The sequence below is a fragment of the Echinops telfairi genome, unplaced genomic scaffold, assembly GCF_000313985.2.
Source record: "Echinops telfairi isolate 266 unplaced genomic scaffold, ASM31398v2 ScPeMD7_7419;HRSCAF=8457, whole genome shotgun sequence".
NCBI classification, from domain to species: domain Eukaryota; kingdom Metazoa; phylum Chordata; class Mammalia; order Afrosoricida; family Tenrecidae; genus Echinops; species Echinops telfairi.
The window spans coordinates 725,816-745,720 of NW_022111319.1; the positions used below are offsets into that span (position 1 = coordinate 725,816).

Consider the following 19,905-nt stretch of genomic DNA (forward strand, 5'->3'; position numbering starts at 1 on the left):
GAGCCCTTGATAGTTTATAAATGGGTATTTTGTCATATCTTGCCCTGTCTGACTTCTTCCTTAAGATAGATCTTAAAAGAAAATATTCTCATTTGATTATTTGCTTACATTTTTCTCCTCAGCACCCACTATCTGTTTTCTGGTCTCTTTCATCCTTTCTTAGTGAAACATATTTCCATGCTACTGATTAAGTCTTATTAAACCTCTTAAAATACATGTTTCCTTTGCTTTTACAAATCATTTGTTTACCCAGATAGCCCTTTATCGCTGCTATTACTTTTATTTCAAATATCTCTCTTCTTCCTCCACCTTCTTCAAATACTTATTTCTCTCCCTTGTTCTTCATTTACCCATCATATGATTTCCAGTTCCTGTTAGACATCTCCCCCATAACTTGAAAAAGCTAACTACCCTTACATGAGCCAGAAGTTAAACAAACTGACTATCACTGAGTCCATTTTAATTCGTGCAACCTTATAGGACCATGTATAACTGCCCCTGTAGGATTCAGAGACTGTAAATCTTTGTGGGAGTAGAAAGCTCTGTCTTTCTCCCACAGAGCGGATCATGGTTTTGAACTGCTGACCTTTGTGGTTAGCAGCCCAGAACATAACATACAACAAAGAGGGATACCATGATGTTACAGAAACAGTAGTTAACCACAGAATAGACCCAAATTTAAGAGAAATGAACTCAAACAACATAAAATCACACAAACATAAAATCATCAATGGAGTAATCTGAAATAGAGGCCCTGGAACAACTAGAGATAAAATTGAGAAGAATGGTGTTTAGGTTCCTTCAAGAGATATGGGAAACACTCATAAAGACAACAGAATAAATTGAAAAACTAAAACGTTTTAATAAAAGGAATCCTAGAAAATGAGATAGCAGAAATAAGCAATATAGCAAAAGACTTCTGAAGTAGAATGGAAGAAAAGAAAAATCCAGACATTGAACTTTAAGTCAAGCACTCTGACTACAACTTATGAGGAAAACAATCAACGAAAAAAGCCAAGGCATTCAAATAAAGTGTGAGAATAATGTGGGACACCATCAAGAGAAAAAAATCTACATCTCATTAAGATACCAAAGCAAGAAGAAACAAAAATTCTACAGTGACAATGATACAAGAATCCATCAAAGAAATGTTCCCCAATACCACAAAATAGAAGAAAACCCTAAATAGGAGAGATCCCAGAGGAGAAACATAAGCTCAGATTCTCAGCAGAAACTCTGAAGGCAGGAAGACAATGGAGAGACATATCAAATTTTGAAATGAAAAAAAATTTGAACCTAATATTTTTTTGTTGTTATTTTTTAAAGTGAACTTGTTTGTCAGAAAACTCCAAGTCCATTTCAGTTTCACTTTCCTCCTTTTTTTAAAAGCCACTCAGACCACTGTTTGGGTTTGAGGGCTAAGGGAGCCAATCTATCCAGATCTTTTTATATCCATAAAAATTATCCCTCAAATACAAGAGAGAAGTAAAGGTATTTGCATATTTGAAAAAAAGCTATAAGAATTTGTAAAAACAAGACCAACGTTACCAAAAATATTAACAGGATCACTCTGAGAAGAGTATCAATAACAGTAGCAGACAATCCTGAAAGCATCTACAGAATGACACCACCCAGAACCCAATACAATGAAAGAGTGGTTAAGGATTAGAAGAGGAACAAAGTCACCAATAAAACAAACAAAAGTAAAGGAAAAGAAACTATACGCAAACAAAGCAAAATAATAGCAATCTACCACATATATCAGTAGTGACATTGAATGTCGCTGGATGAAATGTGCCAATCAGAAGAAAGAGAGTAGCAAACTGGATTATAAAACAAGGGCATTCTATATGCTTCCTACAAGAGACACACCTTAAAATCAAAGATAAAAATGGACAAAATAGCAAGCAATAGTGAATAACTCATCAAGCCAATGCCACACATAAAAAAATAGGAGTGGCAATATGAATCTTTGATAAAAATAGACTTCAAGTCAAATAACAATGAGAGATAAGAGTGGTCACTACATAATAATTGAAGAAACAATAGAACAATAAGAGATAACCATAATAACCATACATGTCCCCCAATTAAAAATCCTGGAAATACATCAATCAAATTCTCACTGAGTTTGATAGAGAAATAAACAGTTTGACAATAATAGTAGGAGATTTCAATACACCACTCTTGGAAAGAGTAGATCATCGGCAAAGAAACAATAAAGAAAGAGAAGAACTGAACACAATCAGTTTGACTTCCTAGATATACACAACAACACAGTATATATTTTTCTACATCATACAAAATACGTACTCTAGAATAGATCACATGTTAGGCCATAAAATAAGCCTTAACATTCAAAAATATTTGAATGCTACACCCCATTTTCTCAGACCAAAAGGCTATATAATTGAAAATTTTTGATTAACAATAGAAAGACCAGGAGCACAAAGTCAAATACAGGAAACTGAACAATATACTACCTAAAAATTACAGTGTTCTGGATCAAATTAGGGATTAAAATAAGACATTCTTCAAATAAATGAGAATGATGTCAGTGATCAATTTATAGCAATCAACACATACATAAAAAAGAGGAGAAATTCCAAATTAACACTTTAACACAGCATCACTAACAAATAGAACATGGGCAACAACCAAACTCCTCCAATAACAGAAGAAAATAAATCATAAAGATTAAAGTAGGAATAAACAAATTAGAAAACAGAAAAATAATGGGAAAAAATCAACAAGAAAAAAAGACTACTCCAATAAATGTCATTATCTAAAAGAAATGGGAAAATCTTGAGAAACACACTAAGTACCCAAATGATATCGAAAACTTGAACAATAACAAAGGAATAAAATTGTATGGTCTTTAAGAAATTTCCCATCAAGAAAAGCCCAGGACCACATGGCTTCACAGGGGAATTCTCTCAAATATTCAGTGAAGAGTTGTTACCAATTCTCCACAAAGTATTCCAGAATAGAGAACGGATCCACAAATTGTCAAAGTCATTCTATGAAGTGTGCATAACCCTGATACCAAAACCAGGAAAATGCCCCACAAAGACGTCATGAACATAGATGAAAAAATTCTCAACAAAATACTAACCAACAAAATCCAACAACGTATAAATAAAATTCACGATGATCAAGTGATACCAGAGATGCAAGGATGGTTCAATATTAGTTACAAAATTAATGTAATCCACCACATAGAAAAAGACTAAGAACCACATGATCATATCAATAAGTACAGAAAAGACATTTGACAATATCCAACACTCGTTTCTGATAAAAAATTAATAAATAGGAATATAAGGGAATTTCCTCAACATAATAAGGGCCATATATGAAAATGCAACAGTTAACATCATACACCACAGGGAAAAACTGAAAACATTTCCCCTGAGAATGGGAACTAGACAAGGATACCCTCTTGTCTAGTGATATCCAAGAGAAGCAAAGAACTCTTCAAAAGAAAGAGAACAAAGTAACAGGCCGCACACTACCTGACTTTAAAACCTATTACACAACTACAGGAGTCAAAACAGTCTGCTACTTGAACCCTGAAAGATACCTGGACCAAGGGAGCCGAATAGAAAACACAGAAATAAAACCATCCACAAACATGCAACTGATTTTCACAGAAAGATCATAAAACATTAAATGGGCAAGGGACCCACCTTCTTCAACTAATGGTGTTGGAAAAACTTGATCTCCACCTATAGACGAATGAAACAGGACCCATACTTCGCTCCATGCACAAAAAATAAATGTAAGATGGATTAGAGACGTGAATGCAAATCCCAGAGCTCTAAGGATCATTAATGAGAAAACTAGGACAAATTAAAAATACCCAATGCAGGGCATGTACAGATTCAACTCACTGCCATTGAGTCAGTTCCAACTCATAGCAACCTTATAGGACAGGGTGGAAGTGCCCCTGGGGATTTCTCTTTATGGGAATAGAAAGCCTCATCTTTCTCCAGTGGAGCAGCTAGTGGTTTCTAATTGCTCACCTTGTAGTTAATAGTTCAACACATAACCTAATCTTCCCCCAGATTGTCATATACCGTATAAGCCGAGTTTTTCAGTACATTTTTTGCAGTTTTTGTGGAAAAATTAGGTGCCTCGGCGGATATTCAGGTGGGCTTATACTTCAGTATATGCAGTAATAACCAAAGCACACACAGTGGAAGACAAAATAGATGACTGAGGCCTACTAAAAATAAAACACTATCAAGGGTTCATGAGGGAGGGAGTAGTGGGAAGGGAGGGAAAAATGAGCTGATTCCAAGAGCCCAAGTGGAAAGCAAATGTTTTGAGAATGATGAGGGCAGCGAATGTACAAATGTGCTTTACACAATTGATGCTTGTATGGATTATGATAAGAGTTGTATGAGCCCCCAATAAAATGATTTAAAAAATAAAAATAAAACACTTATGCACTTACAAAGACTTCAACGAAATAGTAAAACAAGAGTTGATGGATCATGGACAAATCTTTAGTAATGACACAATGAACAAGGGACTCTACTAAAATCTCTAGAATCCTGCAACACATCAACAAGAAAGAAAAAAAATCAATTAATCCAATTAAAATATAGGCAAATAACATGAACAGGCAATTCACCAGGATGACCCACCAATTTCTAAGAAACAAATGAGCAAATACTCACGATCACTAGCCATCTGGGAGATGCAAATAAAAACAATGATGAGGTTTCACCTTCACCCACAACATTAGCCCAATTTATGAAATAAATAAAAGATAACAACAAATGCTGTAGAGGGTGCAGAGAAATTAGAACTCTTATAACCTGCTGATGGCTTTATAAACATGCTACCATTGTGGAAAGGAATGTGGCACTTCTTAAACCAACTGCAAACAGAAATGCCATAAGATCCAGCAATATCTTTGCTGGGCGTGTACCCCCCAAAAGCAGGAGACAGAACAATAACAGACATATGCTTTCCCATGTTCACTGAAGCATAGTTACCAATAGAAGACAGAAACAGCCTAAATTCCCATTAGTAAAAGAATGGATAAATAAACTCTGGTACAATCACACAACACAATAGTATGCACACCTAAAAATTAGTGATGAAACTACAGAAAACCTCACGACATAGATGGACCTGGAAATTATTATGCTGATTGAAGTTAGTTCATCGCAAAAGGACCAATATTGTATGAATCCACCACTGTAAGGGCAAAAGAAGCATTCTGTTCTCAATCCAGGTAATCTTCTAATCCAGTCTCCCAGCAATAAGGTCATGTGCCTGCCTAATAACCATAATCCTTATATCACTCCTTTATTTGTACATTTAAAACTACTTTGAGAAAGAAGGCCTCACTTCAGCCTTGGTCAATTTCTCCTATTGGTGGGAGAAGTAGAATAAAATAAATATAATATATTTTTTATATTGCCCTATAATATTGACCCCTGGTCATCCCAATTCAACAGAAAACTCCTACAAGATTGATTAGTGAACCTTACTGGAAATTCAAATCAAGAGGTGAAGAGGGGCATGTTTGTATTGGAAAAGGTGATCACTATTGGTAAACTGGGTGGAACAATGTACGATTGGGGAAAACTACTTAACATTACTAATATAGACCCCAAGGAGAGTATATATCAGGTATTATGATTCTCACTAGATACTTTTGAACTAGTTTTTATCCAGTCCTAGGTAACCAACTGGGACTTTAGACTCGGTCCTTCGGGATGCAAAACATTCTTCATAGGCTACCCTGAAGGATCATATTTGGAAATCCTACTAAGTGAACTGCATTTTACCTTAAAATCACTTGTAACGGATTTAAGGAACTGAAATATTCCCTTGAGCTTATTGCTGAAATGGACAAGTGTGAAAAGAAGCATATGACAGCTATACTAAGGTATGGAATTTGTGGTCACTGAACTTTGGTTCAGATCTCTTGCTTTTAGAGTGCTCAAATAGTGGCCCTTGACTACCCTGTATCTGCCATTTTAATGCTCTCTTTGATTTTATCGCATAGGTTAGTCCATAAGGCATATTTCTGCCCTTGTGAATGAATGTTATTGGAAGCTTTCCCTATGTCCAGCCCTCATTGTTACATAGTATCCAGTCACATTTTTTAAAAAAAATTTAATCATTGTATTGGGGGCTCATACAATTCTTGTCACAATCCATATGTCTATCCATCGTGTCAAGCACATTTGTGCATTTGTTGCCATCACCATACTCAAAACATTTGCTTTCTATTTGAGCCCTTGGTATCAGCTCCTCATTTTTACCCTCCCCCACCCTCCCTCTATAATAAGTTATAAATCATTAATATTTTTTCATGTCTTATATTGATTGATGTCTCCCTTCACCCACTTTTCTGATGTCTGTCCCCCTTGAATGGGGTTATATGCAGATCATAATAATCGGTTCCCCCACAAGTCAATATTTCATGTACTGTGATATAAAAAGCTGTCCTATACATGATACGTTTCTTTTCTCAATAGTGCTATAAATGCCATACCATTGGCTAAATTAATTATACTATAAATACTATTACCATATGCCCCATGAGGAAGATTTACAATGTTTCCCTATAAAATGATGATGATGTCCACAAAGTGAACCAAGGACATATATAAATTATAGGTATGTGAATGGATTTTAAGCATGGATGTAATTGTAAGATCAACATAAATATATCAATTGGATTTCTATATGCTAAAAAAGAGATTTCTGAAGGGGAAATTTAAAAATCGATTCCATTTATATTAGCCACCCAAAATATGGAATACTGAAGAATAAACCTAACCAGGAGAACAAAACATTTGTACAAAGAGAAAGGTAAAACAAACCAAAAAGTTATTAGATGCCGTCAACTTGGTTCCTACCTTATATACACTACGTCAATCCTTCTTGTTGAGAATCATCCTCTTTTTCACTGAACCTCTATTTTGCCAAACAAATAGGACTGATCCAGGGACTGATCTCTCTCTATAACATGTCCAAAGTACATGAGAATTAATTCTCACTATCCGTGCTTCTAAGGGAATTCTGGCTGTACTTCTTTGAAGTCGAATTTGTTTCTTTTGGTAATTCATGGCGCTTTTAACATTCTTTTCTAGTACCATAATTCAAATGCATTAATTATTCTTTTGTCTTCCTTATTCAATGGACAACTTTTGCATGCATATTAGGAAAATGAAAACATCATGGCCTGGGTTAGGAATACCTTAGTCCTCAAAGTGACATCCTTGTTTTCAATACTTCAAAGAGGTCTTGTGCAGCACATTTACCCAATTCCATGTGTCCCTTGATTTTTTGACTGCTGCTTCCATGAACATTGATTGTGGATCCAAGCAAAATGAAATTCTTGACAATTTCAATCCTATCTCCATTTATCATAATATCAGTCCAGTTGTGAGAATTTTGGTTTTCTTTGCATTGAGTTGTCACTCATATTAGAGGCTGAAATCCTTCATCGTCAGCAAGTACTTCAAGTCCTCACTTTTGGTTGTGTCATCTACATTTTTTGTTTCTCAATAAGCCTTCCTTTAATTCTGATACCACATTCTTCTTCATATAGTACAGATGCTCTGATTGTTTATTCAGCATACGAATTAAATAAAGAACCCCATCAAACGCCTTGTCTGATCTTAAATGTTGCAGCGTCCCTTTGTTCTGTTCACACGACTGCCTCTTGGTCCTTGAGCAGTTTTCACATGAACACAATGAAGTGATCTGGAATTCCCATTCTTCTCAAGGCTATCCATAGTTTGCTGTGGTCCCCTCAGTGGAATGCCTAGGAATAGTCAAAAAACACAAGTAAACGTCTTTATGGTATTCTCTGCTTTCAGCCAATGTCCATCTGCTGTTACCAGTGATATTCCTTGTATCATTCCCACTTCTGAACCAGTACCTCTTTTAGTCCCCTGTCAATGTACTACAGCCTTGTTTTAGCTACTGATATTTAGTTTCTCCACTGTTTCTTCACACATATTTTGAGTGGGCAGCCTATTCCTTCTTCAGAATTTATTCATAGTCTTGAAGCTCTCTTAAAACCTTTTCACTTTAGATGGCCCTGCTGGCATTTGAACTACCTGTGACATAGATTCCAGCATCACAACAACACACAGGCCATCATAGTGTAACAAACTGACGGGCAAATGAAGTTAGTCAAACACAAAAGGACAAATATTGTATGAGATCACCGTTATAAAAAAGTAGATAAACTTTATCATAACAAAGACTTTGGTGGTTACCCGAGGTGGAAAAGGAGGGGCAGTCTGGAGAAGTAATACGGTAGAGGGTCAGCAGCAGTTAATGTTGTAAAGGAAAGATAATATCCAACAAAAGGAAAATGGAGCAGAAGACCTGGGTATGGGAACTAAGGGTTAATAAGTTGTTACGGTTGTAGAATACAAAAATTATGAACTATTATGTAACCTCGCCATCTAATTCACAATAAAATGTTTTTATTTAAAACTCAACCAGCTATTTTCTGAAGCTCAGTAAGAATGCTATTTGAATCTCTGAATTCTGAGGTAATTTCTTTCTATTATAATTTTTTTCTTATTTTCAGAAAATTAACTTTTGATCATAAAAGAATACATGATCATTGTAGAAAGTGCCATGAAAATAGAAATAATACTAACACTATCGTTTTACAAAATACAAATGTATTCTATAGCTTTATGCTTTATGCATTGAAATTGTGCTATTATTATCTTAATACAGTAAGCAATACATGCTAATTGTAGAAAATATTTAAACACAAATAAGTAAAAAGGAGGAAATAAGAATAATTATAAATAAAATGAAGAAATATGAAAATTCCCTGTAATTCCATTGTGATAATAATGCTGTGTTGATTTAAATACGGCGAGTTATTTTGTTTTCTCCAGAAGTATTTGTAAGTGTAAACAATACAGATACAAGATAATAGAAATTGTTATTAAAAAAACATCAAAATATGAAAGCAGTGTTTCCATCACTAATTTCCCCCCAAATAATCCAGCCCTCTTCAGTTTATATCATGTCAATTTACAACATTTTATATTATGTCAATTTATAACAATTCTGGTATCTTCAAGGGACTCAAATTGTGTTCCTTTTTCAATGTGCTTTATATTTGGAGAACAAAAAGAAACCTGATGTGGCATGACCAGGCTCTAGGGTGGATGGGGTAAGGTTTCCCAATAAATTTCCTTGGGACAGCCCTTACTATCCCCAAAGAATGACCAGAGGTGTTGTGATGGGTGGGGGGGTAGGGGTCCTTGTCATAGGGCCTTGGTCTTTTTATCACCAATGCAATTTTCAACTCTCTTCAAGACTATTCATAATAAGTCCCACATGATTGATCAGTGTATGGCTTTTGAGAAACTCTATCAAAATAATGCTTTGGACTGACCAAGGGACTAGCCCTGAGCTCAAAATTGTTTTCATTTTCATGGGAGCAAAAATTATTAGTTTTTTAAAGCATCCTAATGAGACTAAGACAAGTGTATTACTGAGAGAATTTATTGACAGCCATCCACTGTGTGCAGAGACATGTTTAAGCATGTTTTCTTTGGAATAATCACCTGGGTGTATGAACGAAAACTCTGTTAGCAATACTTTTTATTTACCCATGTACACTTTTTCCTTCACAAAAATGAAATCACTGTAAGCTTAGTGATCTTTTTTATTTAACTTTCCCATAGATAATGAATAATGTTCTTCTTATGATCACATATACCTCATTTTTAGTGGATTCATATTATTCTATTCTACAGAAAGATTTTAAATCATTTCTTAAACTTTAAACTATTCAGCACATACGTGGTGTTTTTTGTTTTTCTCCCTTCTTTGTTATAAATGTTATAAAGGAGAATATCCTTGATTTTGCACAAATCTATCCTTATTTCCTTAGGGTTACATTGTTTAAAAACTGAGAACACACGTGTAAGTATGTATGAAGTGAATTAGCCCCTTGTATCCTTTTAAAAATGAGAAATTATTTGCATATTATCTTAAAAGAAATCTCAATACAGTTTTGAGAAATGAAAAATTAATTTGATGTATTTTCTTCCTATAGAAGAGTCCAGTGAAGTTGTTTCAAATGAGGTAAGGGTTCATAAGGAAGATGGCCATCATGCAGTATCTGAAGATAATGTGGTATGTACATTTTGAAAATCTTTCTTCATTTCATGATTGATTTTCAAGGACATATTTTCAGATGGTCATAATATCAGCATTGTCAGAATATTGTCTTGCACCACTTCATAAACCAAAACACAATTGTTATCAATGAAATTGTGTATCTCTGAGAGCACAAAAATGTATTTTAAGTGCCATCGTACCACAATTATTTTAATTTAGGAGAGCTGCAAATATAAAACCCTGGTGCTTAGTACACATATGGCATTTTATACATACAAGTTGTATTTTTTAGCACCTTTTAGCAAAGTGCAGATTTCTTCTCATTTGACAGATGGCAGAATTAAAACTGAGTTTAGCCTGAGATTATGAAGGAGGCTTTTATTAGTGCTGCGACTTGCATCCAAGGATTTTTAACTCTTAAGTTTTCTATTCAGACCATTCTGTACTGGGACTTTTTTTCCGTCTTGATTAAATGAACTTTTTTAGTCACCTTAAGACTTCAGTAAAATGGGGAAAGACAGGATTAGAAGGCTGAATAGCAAAAAAGGGAGCCCTGTCCATGGATTAAACTGGGTTTTATGAAATGTAACATTTTGGTATATAAAGAATGATTTTTATAATCTTTATAATGATTCCCTGAAGGTACAGGAAGAGAGGAGGGAAGAAGAGGGGGCATTGGGACCTGATAGCAATGATCACTGTATAATCCCACTTGAGGGGAACAAATAACAGAATTGTAGGCGTTACGACATGGATAATAATAATGAATAATCTAACATAACAATAAGGGCTCCTGGGGGTAAGGCAGGGAAGGAAGGGGATAAAGGGGAACTGTTATCAAGGAGTTAAAGAAGAAAAAAAATGTTTTGAAAATGATGGTGGTAGCAACTGTACGATTACGCTTGATCTAATTGAAGTATGAATTGTTACTACAACTGTAAGACTTCCCAATAAAATTATTTTAAAATAAAGAAGGAAATAAATCAATGACAAGAGGATAAAGAAAGAAAGAAAGAAAGAAAGTGCCTATGGCAGGTGTAGAAGTAAAAAAGAAAGAATACTTTCCAGGCTTCACAGCATCTGTTTACATTCTGAGCCCATCAAGTAGGGAATCAAGGTGGTGATTAACTGAAGTCAGGCATATGTGCTTTCGTTCTCATTTTAAGTCAGAGTTTCGTACCTGATTGCAAGCTTTCACAATTTGACCCCTAGTGTGCATTTTTTTCTGCGGAGGCTTCAACATTTACACTGGCTTCTATTACAAATATTTGATATCACAATTCTGCCATATTTCCTTAATCATTGTTAAGTATATTGAATAGTTTGGGGGGGGGTTGTTGCAAAAAACTCACTGCCATCAAGTAGACGCTGAGTGATAGCAATCCTATTGGACAGAGTAAATCTGCCCCCATGAGTTTCCAAGACTGTAACTCTTTATGAGAGTAGAAAGACTCATCCGTTAACTACATATGAATACATGTTTTGTAATTCATAATAGTTTCTGATTATTGCATTGTATTGATTTTAGACCTATTGAACTTGAAGCCTCTCAGAACACTAAGTCCAAAAGACATATAGAAAAAAAAAAACATGCTACTATTTTATTAGGTAACTAGCAGTGATTGTCTTCCACTATTATAAATCATCTTAAATGCCATCAAGTAATAATCTCCCACTGCCATAGATATAAATTGCATTGTGCAAGGACTGTCTGATGACTTATAAATTTAAACCTCCATCTCTTTAGAATCACACTCATTTTAACGTGAATTTTTCTGCATTGTCTTCCCTGCAACAGTTATTTGATGGTAATGAATGAAGTCATGGCAGGAAATGATTCACAGTTGCTCAGACACATACATTTTTTCAAGAACAATTGATTTTCTGAAACAAAACTCTCAACTTTTAAAGGTTTAGCTCTGAGTAAAACTTTAATTGCCTCAAAATAGCCATGGCTGACAAAGCACACAGATATGCGAGACTTATTTAAATGCACAAATCTATACAACGATCCCCATATTACCACAAATTATGCAGTGGAGCTTTCCACATTTGGAGAAATCACAGTATACACAGTGCAATAAATCAGACCAGTTCCTGGAAAAGGACATCATTTGGTAAAGTAGAGGGGCAGTAAACAGGTGGAAGACGCTCAATCTTGAATCCACATAGTAGCTGCAACAATAAGATCAAATATAACCATTTTGAAGTTGGTGTGGGATCTGGCAGGGTTTCATTTTGTTTTGCTTAGGGTTGCTGAGTCAGAACTGACTTGACTGCACCTAACAATATACAGTGGGCCGTGGTGCCTTCCTTCCTCCACTGCCTAGCACCCCCCCCACACACACACACACAAACCCAACCTCAATAAATCAGGCATGTGGAATAAAGTACCAAATCCGAGGTCCAGTAAAAGCCAACATGATCAAACCCGGAGCTTGTAATGATTACAATGGAAAACAAAACATGATATTCATCTCCAGTCAGCAGTAGAAAGAACTTTTGTTGTAGCCATCCTCTTAAATTAAAAACTCACAGGTTACACCCCCCCCGAAAATAGTATTATATGCACATTGGGAATATATGAGCTATGATTTTTCCACATTTGTGACTTTAAATCACAATATATATTATAGGTCTACAAATTGTGATTTCAAATTCTGTCCATAAATCACATTGCTATTAATGAATTTGTGCGTTCTTATGTTTAATGAATTTTTTGTGTGAATTAGGTGGGGGGTTATATTTCAGACCATCAACTCTACTTTCAACAATTCAACTCCCTCATCATCCCTTCACCCCATATTCTATCCCACGCCTCTCTCCTGTTTTCTTTTCTTCCTCTAAAGGAGATTTTTTTATACTCCCTTAATGAATTTGCTTTTAAAAGACTACCTACTAACAAAATCTCTCTCTGTGTGTCATTGTCACTTTCCAGTAAAAAAGAAAATTATCATTCATTTTTTGCCATTATATTATAGATGTCAGCTTTCAATTACCTAGTGGAGTATAATAAATATGCTATTTAAAATTTTTGTCTTTGACTTTGGAATATTATGCCAACATTGATATTTTGCATTAAAAGTTCAAAAGAGGCTATGGGAACAACAAAAAAGAACGTTCTTCCTACCAATTAGAAAAGTTTACTAATGAAATAAACTTCCCTTGTAAGAAGTGAATTCACTGCCACTAGAGAGTGTTCTGTTTAAACAGAATTTGAGTGCCTATTTTTTCCCAAGGACATTTTGAACGGGATTTTTCTGTGCTAGGTGATATTAAAGTGATTTTATATTTACTAAGCACTCATAAATCAAAGGTAAATATTAGTCACTCAGGCACATAGTGGGTGTAGCACTGAAGAATTATTCAAGTATCAGAATTTATTCCAGATAATCTAAAGTAATTAACTCCAACTTGATAACTGAACATTGAACATAGATGTTCTATACATTATTGAATATAGTGATAATGACCTGGCATATATTTATCAAAACTTCCCCACTTTTCTTTCAGAAAATAGAAATTATTGATGACGATGAAAGTGAAATGATAAGCAATTCTGAAGTGGAACAAGTGAATTCTCTCTTGGATTATAAGGTAAAAATAATTTCAAATTCTGAATTCCTGAAGAGAAAGTATCTAAAACAGATGTTTTATAGTACCTATGCTACTCCCCTTTCATAAGGGCATCTACATTTTGGGTATCTTGGAAATGAGTCCGTATGTAGGGCATTTTAATTAATGCTGGCTCTTTTAGTGCTTCTAGTTTTAAGTAAAGAGTTCATAAATGAATTTAAGCATTGATAGTATTTGGCATTGTCATTAATATAAAGTTCATATCAAAGTTTTTTTAGAGCAAATGTTCATGGAAATAATAGTGAAAGTAGAGATTTTTTCTCCAGTGGCCCTTGATAGTTTTATATTGAATTGCAACTATTTATAAAGACCAAATAATTATTTACATAGTAATATAACTGATTGCTGTGAATCTGCATCGACTTGATGTCTGTGAGTTTGGTGAGAGGATAAGTTTGAAAACAATTCTCAAAGCAGAATGCATAATGAATATAAATAGAGATGATTTTTTCTTTCTTTTTTAGCAGTTTTATTGGCATATAATCCACATAACATACAATTCATTAGTTCAATCACATTCAAGAAGAGTTGTACTTACCACAATCAGTTTTATAACATTTTCTTCTTTCTTGAACTCATTGTTATTAGGTCCCCATGTCCCCCCAACTTCCCCTGCCATACCTCCAAGAAATCATTGATCCAGTTACTCTCTCTATAGACTTACCTATTCTGGATTTCATATACAGAAAAACATACAAAACAAACCACCACTGCCACAGCAAAACTAAACAACAATGTAAAAGAGAAAAGCCTCTATGAAATAAATCAGAAAACATTAAAAACTAGAAAAACTTTAAAACGGGTCAACAAGAAGATTAAATGATAAGGTGTTAAATTTTAACCTAACTGTATCTACAATAATTCACTTCCAAATGCCCTCTGCAAGGCTATTCAGATCCCTTCACCTGAGGCTTAATCCACACTTTTTTAAAAAACTGAACCAACTTTTATTTATTTTTCAGTGATTTTATTTTATTTTTATTTTGCTTATGTTTGTATTGGTTTGTACTCTACCAATAACAATCACTTGTCCTTTTATTATTTTACTGTTTTCCAATAAAAATTTGTACATGATGGTATATTGTTGTCACAATATATACCCAAGGAATCTACCTTAAAATTTTCTTTTTTCTTTTTCCTCTCTTGGGGAAAGTTGACTTGTAAAGCAACTCTTAAATGAGTCAATAGGAAGATCAAATAAGAAATTACATTTTAACCTAACTATAAAATGGCCTTTACAATTGTCTCTGAATGATAGCAAGGCTATTCACATCCCTTAAAAATGGTCAGAGGGGATTCACTGGAGGTTTAATCTATGTGTGGACCCTACAAGTGGATTTTGGGCTTCTATTATCCTTCATAGCCTTCTGAAAACTAGGTGTTCACAATTTAATCTTTGATACAAAGCCTCTTTCAGATATTGATTATATTATTTACAATCCTTGGCTCATACAGGCTGGTGTGCTTTTTCCATGTGGATTTAGTTGATGTCTCACTTAGATGACTGCTTGTTTGAGAGCAAGCCTTCAAGACCCCAGATGCTATTCTTTCTGATAGCTGTGCACCATCTAGTTTCTTCAGCACATTTTGTTGTAACACCCATATCTTCTGTGAACTCTTTATGAGGACGAGTATTAACCAAGGCCATGTCATGAGAACTAATTGCTCTAAGATTGGGGCTAGGATTTAGTGCAAGGCCAAAGTCCATCCATATAGTTCTGGTTTATATATGCCTCTGGTTCACTTTAGAGTGACCTTTTTTATTTTATGCTAAAGAATGTTATCAATCATTCTCTTGATAGTGCCCTTAATTTAGTCCGTGATATTGCATTTAAAGCACAATTGAGAAAAGGAGATTGAACCAATGTAGGCTGGCTAAAAATCACAATACATAAATTATTGATTTGTACCAATTAAATAATTATGTGATTAGACATAAATTATTGATTTGTACCAATTAAATCATTATGTGATTAGTCACTACTTACAAAAATCATGTGGGTTGTGGTAAGGCAAAACGTACAACAATATTCAATGGCAGTGGTAGAATCAGGTCTACCATATTAATAAATATCTTAATAAAGCAAATAGGTCACTGAAGTAGTAAATATATGGTTCACCAACTGCCCCTTCAATACTCTTGGGATAGCTTCTGCTTTTTCACACACCATGTAGTTTCAGCCTGAAGTGCACTGATTACAGGTGCGTTTGAGGTAGAGCCCAGTGCACTTAGTGGGGTTTCCACCTCGAGTCTTTGCAGGATGTTGTGTCCCTCGAAAACACAGGATTTAAAGTCCCAGTAGTCTTTGCCACATGACCTGAGTCCCTAAGGCCTGTATAGAAACTAGGTCAAATGTGCACTATTGGGATCATAGTACCAGGCATATTCTCCCCTTGGGCTCCGTATAAATATCGTTACTAGTTTTCTTCCTCTTGGGAGGCTGATTCTCCCCATTTTTCTACCAACAGAAATGCACTTCCTTCGCCAGGACCTATATGAACTCGTCCCCCGCTCTTAACTTGATTTTCCCATGAAGAGTAATTGTCACTCTGGTAGGAATGTCTGTTGGTTTGGAGTGACCTTAGCACAGTTTTGTATGGCAGTAGTTATGGTCATCTCCCTTTCCCCTCCTCTTCAAAATCTGATACTGATTGACGTGAAACATCCTCTGTCAAAGTAGTGTTTAAGATGTACATAGAGGATTCAGTATGCTTCCTGGGCACCAATAATGTTCTCTCCTGCTTTGCTTGGCAGACTGGGTTAGCAGATTGCATGACCTGGAAGCATGTGTTTGGTTTCATCTTGGTGTTTATCCTTATAGTATTAAACTCATATAATATTTGTCCTTTTTTAGTTGACTAATTTCATTCAGGATAATGATTTCCAGATCCCTTCATTTATTGAGGTGTTTCATTGTGGTATTTTATGGATGTGTTATAGTCCATTGTGTGTATATACCAATGTTTTTTATCCATTCTTCTCCTGATGGGAATTTGGGTTGTTTCTAACTTCTTGCTCTTGTGAACCTTGCTGCAATGAACACAGGAGAGCATACGTCTATTCGTGACCTGTGTCTTATTTCATTAGGTATATGCCCAGCAATGGTATTGCTTGGTCTTATGGTATTTCTATTGCCAGTTGTTTTAGGTATCACTGCATTGCATTATACAATTTTAGTACATATTAGCCTGCCTACCAGCAGTGTGTAAGAGTTCCAGTCTCTCCACACCCTCTCCAACATTTGTTATTCTGTTTACTTTTTTTGTTTTGTTTAACTGTGCTGTGGTTGTGAGTGTATGATGGCATCTCATTGTTGTTTGGATTTGCATTTCAAGGATAGTTCGTGAACATGAGCATTTCCTCATGTTTTTGTTAGTCATTCAAGTACTGTCTTTTGTGCATCATCTATTCAGGTCCTTTGCACATCTTTTAAGAGGGTTATTTGTTTTGTTTCATTTTTTTATTATTGGAATGTTGCAGAATTCTGTAAATTTTAATAATTTGTCTGTGTCAGTCCGAGTAGACTAGAGAAACAAATCCAGGGAGACTCACATATGCATATTAAGAGCTTTATATAAATAGTAATTGTACATTAAGAAAATATCCCAGCCTAGTCCAGATCAAGTTCATAAATCCGATATTAGCCTATATGTCCAGTACCAATCTATAAATTCCTCTTCAGACTTATGAAACACATGCAATGACACCGATTACAGGAAGATCACAGGCCAGTGGGTAGAAAGTCTTGTGAATCCAGTGGTGGTGGAAGCATCTTAGCGCTGGTGCAGGTCTCCTTGTAGCTCCTCCAGCTCCAAGGCTCTGGCTGCCATCAGCACCGCTTCCTGTGGCTTGTCAACAGGAATGTTTTCCAGGGAGTATGTGTCCCACTCCAGCGAGCTATTTATCCCCTTAGTGCCTCCAAATGAGGTCATCAAAATGTGACCTGATTGACAGGCTAAACTCCACCCCTTCACTCTTAATAGTAACAGGTTGACAACAGATTATGTAACTACCACATTGTCCTTTGTTATGTCACTGGTAAAGACTCCTCCCCCCCCCCAAAAAAATTCACTTTACCACTTTAAGTCTTTTGATGTACATAAGTGTTTTATTTTTAATAGGTTCCAGTCATCTATTTTGTCTTCCATTGTGTGTGCTTCCTTTGTTATATCTGGTAGTCTGTGTATGCTGTGCAATAGGGTTCTTAATTTTGTCCCAATTTTCTTGTTTTTGATCCTATTAACTTTGAAGTTTACATTTACTCTATATACTCATGTATAAGCTGAGTTTTTCAGCACATTTTTAATGCAGTTTTTGTGGTAAAATTAGGTGCCTAGGCTGATATTCGGGTTGGCTTATACTCAAGTGTATACGGTATCTCTGATCCATCTTGAGTTTGTTTTTGTTAATCAGGTGAAATATGGATCCTATTTCATTTTTCTGCAGATGGATATCCAATTTGTCAAGCACAATTTATTGAACAGGGGACCCTCTTCCCATTTAATATATTTTGGTTCTTTTTAAAAAATCAGTTGTCTGTAAGCAGATGCTTTTATTTCTAGGTTTTCTATCTTGTTCCATTGGTTTATCTATCATTATACCAGTACCAGGCTGCTTTGATAACTATTGCTGTGCAGTAGATTTTGAGGCCAGGTAGTACAAGACAATCTACTGTGTTCTACTTTTTGAGAAGTTCTTTACTTCTTCTGGGCCTCTTCCCTCTCCATACAAAGTTTGTAGTTAGTTTTTCCATTAAGTTAAATAATTATGTTGGGATTTGGATCAAGATTTTGTTGTGTTTGTAGATTGCTTTGGGTAGTATTGACATTTTAAGAATATTGAGTATTCCTATCCATGAACATTTATGTAGATCTCATTTGGTTTCTTGTGATAATATCTTATATGTTTTCCTTATACAGGTCTTTTGTTTCTTTGGTTAGGTTTATTCCTAAATATTTCATTCATTGTATTACTATTAGTAATGCTGTTTTGTTCTTTCTTTTCTTTTATTTAAAAACCATTTTATTGGGAGTTAATAGAGATATCGTATCATTCCATAGTTCAATCACACCAAACATTCTATTGTCCACTTGCTACCACAATCAGTTTCAAAACGTTATTTTCCTTCCTGAACTCCTTGATATCAGCTCCCTTTTAGCACCCATCCCGACACTGTACCCCCCAGAAACCCTTATTCTACTTGCTGTCCCTCTAGATTCATCAGTCCTGGGTTTCATGTAGTAAGAAACAGAAAAATATATAACAGAAATTCAAAAGGGTGACCCACCAATGACATAATACATCTGAGATAAACCTCAATATGAACAAACGAAAAAATCCAGAAAATGTTGAAAACCAGATTAAGCCTAATGTGCATTAGAGGGGAGATCAGCTGACAAGGTTTTAAGTGTTCAAGTCAGGTTTATCATTTTGATCTTCTGTAGTCATCTTTCCAATGCACTCTATTTGGTGACCACTTCCTTCCCAGCCTTCTATTGTGGATAGAGGGAAATCTCCAGAGGCTTACTTCCTATGTAGATCCCACAAACGTAGCTTGGGTTCCCGCTGTCATCCGTAGCTTTCTGAAAGCCAGAATCTCACAATTCAGGCTCTGAGACTATTCCCTCCTTTGAGTTTGGATGATATGATTTACAGTCGTTCGGTGAATGATGTATTTTTCTGATCTCTCTTCACAGGTATATAGGAATTCTATTGATTTCTTCTTGTTAATCTTGGATCCTGATACCTCACTAAATCCCTCAATTATTTCCAACACCTTTTTTGTGTGTGGATACTTTGGAGTTCTCTCTACATAAATTCATATTGTCGGAAAATAGCAAGAAATTCATTTTTTCTTTGTCCAACTGTACTCCTCTGATGTATTTTTATTGTCTTATGGTGCTGGATAAAATTCCCAGCATAATGTGGAATAAGGGTGATGTTAAGTGGCATCCTTGTCTAGTTCTCATTTTCAATGGGCATGTTTTCAGTTTTCCACATTGAGTGTTATGTTAGCCATTGGTTTTTTCATATATAGCCTTTATTATATTGAGGAATTTTCCTTCTAGTCCTCTTTTTTTTTAAATCATTTTATTAGGGGCTCATATGACTCTTATTGCAATCCATACATA

At 35.1% G+C, this 19,905-nt stretch overlaps 1 protein-coding gene across 1 annotated transcript in view; it reads left to right on the top strand.

Moving 5' to 3' along the window:
- The window catches only part of HDX (highly divergent homeobox), a 197,482-nt gene that overhangs the window by 161,947 nt on the left and 15,630 nt on the right, over positions 1-19,905 (top strand). The window contains exons 6-7 of the mRNA XM_004714130.2: positions 10,073-10,152; positions 13,651-13,734. Of these exons, the coding sequence (XP_004714187.1) occupies positions 10,073-10,152; positions 13,651-13,734 (164 nt within the window). The remainder of the gene's footprint in view (positions 1-10,072; positions 10,153-13,650; positions 13,735-19,905) is intronic.